We start from the raw sequence: 4,128 nt of genomic DNA on the forward strand, positions 1-4,128 counted from the left end.
AATCCATAATATCGGCTCTAAAGATGAGTTCGGTGCACAGACTAATGCATACACATGGTGGTGGTGGGGGGGGGGGGGGGGGGTACGAATTTATTATTTAAGAAAATATGTCCTATGCTTGAAAGGGTTAATTCATCCTGCGGGTACAAACAGGTCTGCGGAGTCCCTAACTGGCGACAGATGGGCACTTTCTTTGGGCCACAAAGGGATGGAATAGAGAGCTCTGTTGAATACAAATGGAAGATGTCACGTGACGCTTGGGGCCGTTTGCCTGACGTAGCTGACCATATGGCGCGTGCCAGAGAAGGAGGTGGAGCCTTCTGCCAGACATTGGTGCAAGGGTATTGACAGCAGCAATAGATATACATGCTCATCTCTCAGCATCAGCAGCACTGCTATAAAACCTGAGCATCCGCCGAGCAGATAGTCAGAATATACCTTTACGAGGAACTGTCGCACAGCTTGAAGGGAATGAGATTTTCATAACGGGAAATTGTACAACAGGTAATTATGAAGTTGATTGTCAGCTTTTCTGATGCAATTTAAATGACATAAGTTATGCTTTGCAACCTGTTTCGTATATTTAAATGTATTGTTTTGCTAAAAAAAGAAAAAAGAAATAAATGTGCACATGCATTAGGATGTTTAACATTATAACTGCATATGTGTCGAGGGTCTGAAGCAATAGGCATTAAGCATGTTGTAGCAGAAATTATTAATTTGTGTGGAATGTGTTGAAGAGCGGCGTGAAAGATAAGAACATATGCTACCTGTTACCGCATCAATACATAGCTGAACAGGCAAGCGTTTAGTAATTAATTAAATTGTATCATCAGATTTGCTGTAACCCTTAGGAATTAAGTGCATTTATTTATTATTATTATTAGTCTAATATGATATTATTAGTCTAAAGATAGCTGAAACAACCTTATCTGTAGCTACAGCAATTGTAGTCGTACAACTTTAAGACTTATAGACTACAGTAAAAAGTGAGGATTTTGTACGCATTATGTAAAAGAGTTGCCTAGACAAGAAAATTAAGATTTGTATCTATTCATTTACTGAACTATAGCAAAGAAGATGTAATTTATTGATTTTGTTGTGTGTAAATTCATGGATTCAATATGAGAGAGAATTTAATCTAAGGAAGGTCTAAATACTAAGTTACATAACGGCATTTTTCGTGGCTACTGTATGTAGTCGTGATTTCTGTTGAGGTATTACCTTTATGCGTTACTTTCCAATTAAAATGTGTCCATACGATTTATATTTCCTTAAAAAACTTTTTCCCGTTTGCTGTAAAGTTTTACATCAACAAACATATTGGCAGGATTAGCTTCACCAACCATTATTTTTAATTATCCTTACGATTTTCTCTTCAATGCAGGGTTCAATAATGACAAAATCATACACCGAAAACAGCATGATGCCAGAGTCCCAAAGCACTTCGACCTGGACCGATGAATGCATAAGTTCTCAAGACGAACACGAGCTGGAAAAGAAAAACGAGGAGCATGAATCCATGAGCAAGGATGGTGATGATGACGACGAAGAGGAGCTTAGCAGGCTTGAAGATGACGACGATGAAGAAGATGAGGAAGAAGAGGAGGGAGACGACCAGAAGCCCAAGAGACGCGGACCCAAGAAAAAGAAAATGACAAAAGCCCGGCTTCAAAGGTTTAAAATGAGACGCATGAAGGCTAACGCAAGGGAAAGAAACCGCATGCATGGGCTCAATGAAGCACTCGACAGTTTGCGTAAAGTTGTGCCGTGTTACTCGAAAACTCAAAAGCTATCTAAAATAGAAACACTGAGGTTGGCTAAAAATTATATTTGGGCTCTTTCTGAAATATTAAGGTCGGGTAAAAGTCCGGATTTGATGTCCTTTGTGCAAGCCCTCTGCAAGGGATTATCACAGCCCACCACTAATTTGGTAGCAGGCTGCCTTCAGCTGAACCCCAGAACGTTCCTTCCAGAGCAGAGCCAGGAAATACCCACACATATGCAAACAGCAAGTGCTTCCTTCCCTGTTCATCCATACGCTTATCAGTCCCCTGGTCTTCCCAGCCCTCCATATGGTACAATGGACAGCTCCCACATCTTTCACGTTAAACCACATTCATATGGAAGCGCGCTGGAGCCGTTCTTCGAAAACGCTCTCACGGACTGCACTAGTCCCTCCTTTGACGGACCTTTGAGCCCGCCCTTAAGTGTTAACGGAAACTTCTCCTTCAAACACGAGCCATCGTCTGAGTTTGAAAAGAATTATGCCTTTACCATGCATTACCCAGCTGCCAGTTTGACGGGACCACAGGGTCATGCTTCCCTTTATTCAGGCTCTGCACCTCGTTGTGAAATCCCCATTGAAAACATTATGTCATATGATGGACATTCCCACCATGAAAGAGTCATGAACGCCCAGCTAAACGCTATTTTTCACGATTAACGAAAGAGAAGTCGAAGCGCCTTGCAGATTCGAATAAAACGGTCTCAATGACTCCTCTATAAGCGTCTCAGCATTCGAGTACCACTGGTACGAAGTGCAAATATGACACGCTTAAACTTATGTATGTATTTATTATTGTTACTGCCTTTAGGAGAAGAGGGAATGCAAATTCCCGTTCACCTTATGTATTATACTCTATAGCGCTTCTATATAAAGGTCACTAGAAAATTGATGTGGCCGTATTCAGATTGTGTTAATTATATGATCCATATAACAAAATCACAAGCAATAATTAGGAAACTATGCAATTTTTGATCTAATAATGGGCCAATTAAAATTAAATAAATATATATATTTTTCAACCAGCATTTTACTACTTATCTATCCCATGCTGAATTATTTTGTTGTGATTTTGTACAGAATTTTTAATGAACTTTTATAAGGTCGATTTCCTATTTTAACCCATGCAGCTCCATTGATATTTTATAAAAGAAAAGTAAAATTATCTTATTTATACAAAATAATGATAATAATTTAAAAGATTTAACCAGCAGTCAAGTGCTTGGAAAAGTATTCTGTTGCCTTAGCACTTCTTTACTGTATAATCACGCAAGGTTGCACAATATTCACAGTTGAATTTTTTTCCTTACATTTATGTTTTTCTTACTAATCCACATACAAACCGAATAGGTGCACTATAAAAACATAAAATTGCAATATTTGCTGCAGGAGAGTACAATATCTTACTGGTACACTCTTTTGACCCAATTATCTTTTTCAAGAGAAAGGTTTGACTGTCACCCGTAATTTGCAATCTCATCGTTACTTTCCTCAAGAGACTTTTGATTACATTATTTTTCTAAAGGTCAAAAGAAAGCTGGGCCCCTATACTTACTGTAACTGCGAGATTCTTTACAAGAAGAATCAACGGCTTGTCATGTCAAAATGAAAAAAATATAAAAATGGAGCCTGCAGTTGATCCGATTATTCAGATTCATTCCTGTAGACGTTAATTAGTACAGTAGATAAAAATTCACACCACTTAACTCTACACATAGATCAATAGATATTGCATGTACAATGCAGTCCAGATTAAGTGCTGTTTGACGTGTAATGCCGGTTCAATTTGAATCAATTTGTACTGTATTTTGTTTGTAAACCTGTATATGATGATGTATTGCCACAACGCATTGGGGATTTATATTACACATCGCTGAACCATTTATATTGAAAATAGTATTGAACATTTGGTAAAAGGTTGCATTTCTCCTTCAATGTGATTTCTTAGTGTATGTAATTCCTATGGGATTATTGTTTTATTTTGATAGCTCATGAAAGGTGCAAATTATTATTTGTAGAATAAAGTTAATGATGACATTTTTGCGACCAATGTGTGGATCTGTCTAAAAGAGAAATGGTTCAACAGGTAACGAACCAGTTAAAAGTTAGGAGAAATGTTACGAAATGTTTCACACTGTAGATGACAGGGATGTGCAGGGGAAAAAAACAAATTTATACATCTTTTAAGAATAGGAAAAATGTGTGAGGAGTGCTTTGTTGATGGTTGCTTTCTCCCAAAGCGACAAAGAACTAAATCCATTTCTTTAAAATATTAGTGAAGACCTAATGGAAGAATATACTTTACAGAGCAACAGTCGATCAATGCTAATTCGCAAGCATAT

General features: G+C 37.8%; 1 protein-coding gene across 1 annotated transcript; it reads left to right on the plus strand.

Annotated features, from left to right (window-relative positions):
- Positions 1–357: 357 nt before the first annotated feature.
- Positions 358–3,823, plus strand: neurod1 (neuronal differentiation 1). Its single transcript, XM_015358864.2, has 2 exons — positions 358–504; positions 1,388–3,823. Exon 2 carries the CDS (start codon positions 1,397–1,399, stop codon positions 2,444–2,446), a length of 1,050 nt encoding a protein of 349 aa, XP_015214350.1. The 5' UTR covers positions 358–504; positions 1,388–1,396; the 3' UTR covers positions 2,447–3,823.
- Positions 3,824–4,128: the final 305 nt, after the last annotated feature.

The sequence above is a fragment of the Lepisosteus oculatus genome, chromosome 12, assembly GCF_040954835.1.
Source record: "Lepisosteus oculatus isolate fLepOcu1 chromosome 12, fLepOcu1.hap2, whole genome shotgun sequence".
Taxonomy (NCBI): domain Eukaryota; kingdom Metazoa; phylum Chordata; class Actinopteri; order Semionotiformes; family Lepisosteidae; genus Lepisosteus; species Lepisosteus oculatus.

Excerpts from the sequence above, each read along its gene's own strand:
- neurod1 (XM_015358864.2), top strand. The coding sequence starts at position 1,397 with ATGACAAAATCATACACCGAAAACAGCATGATGCCAGAGTCCCAAAGC.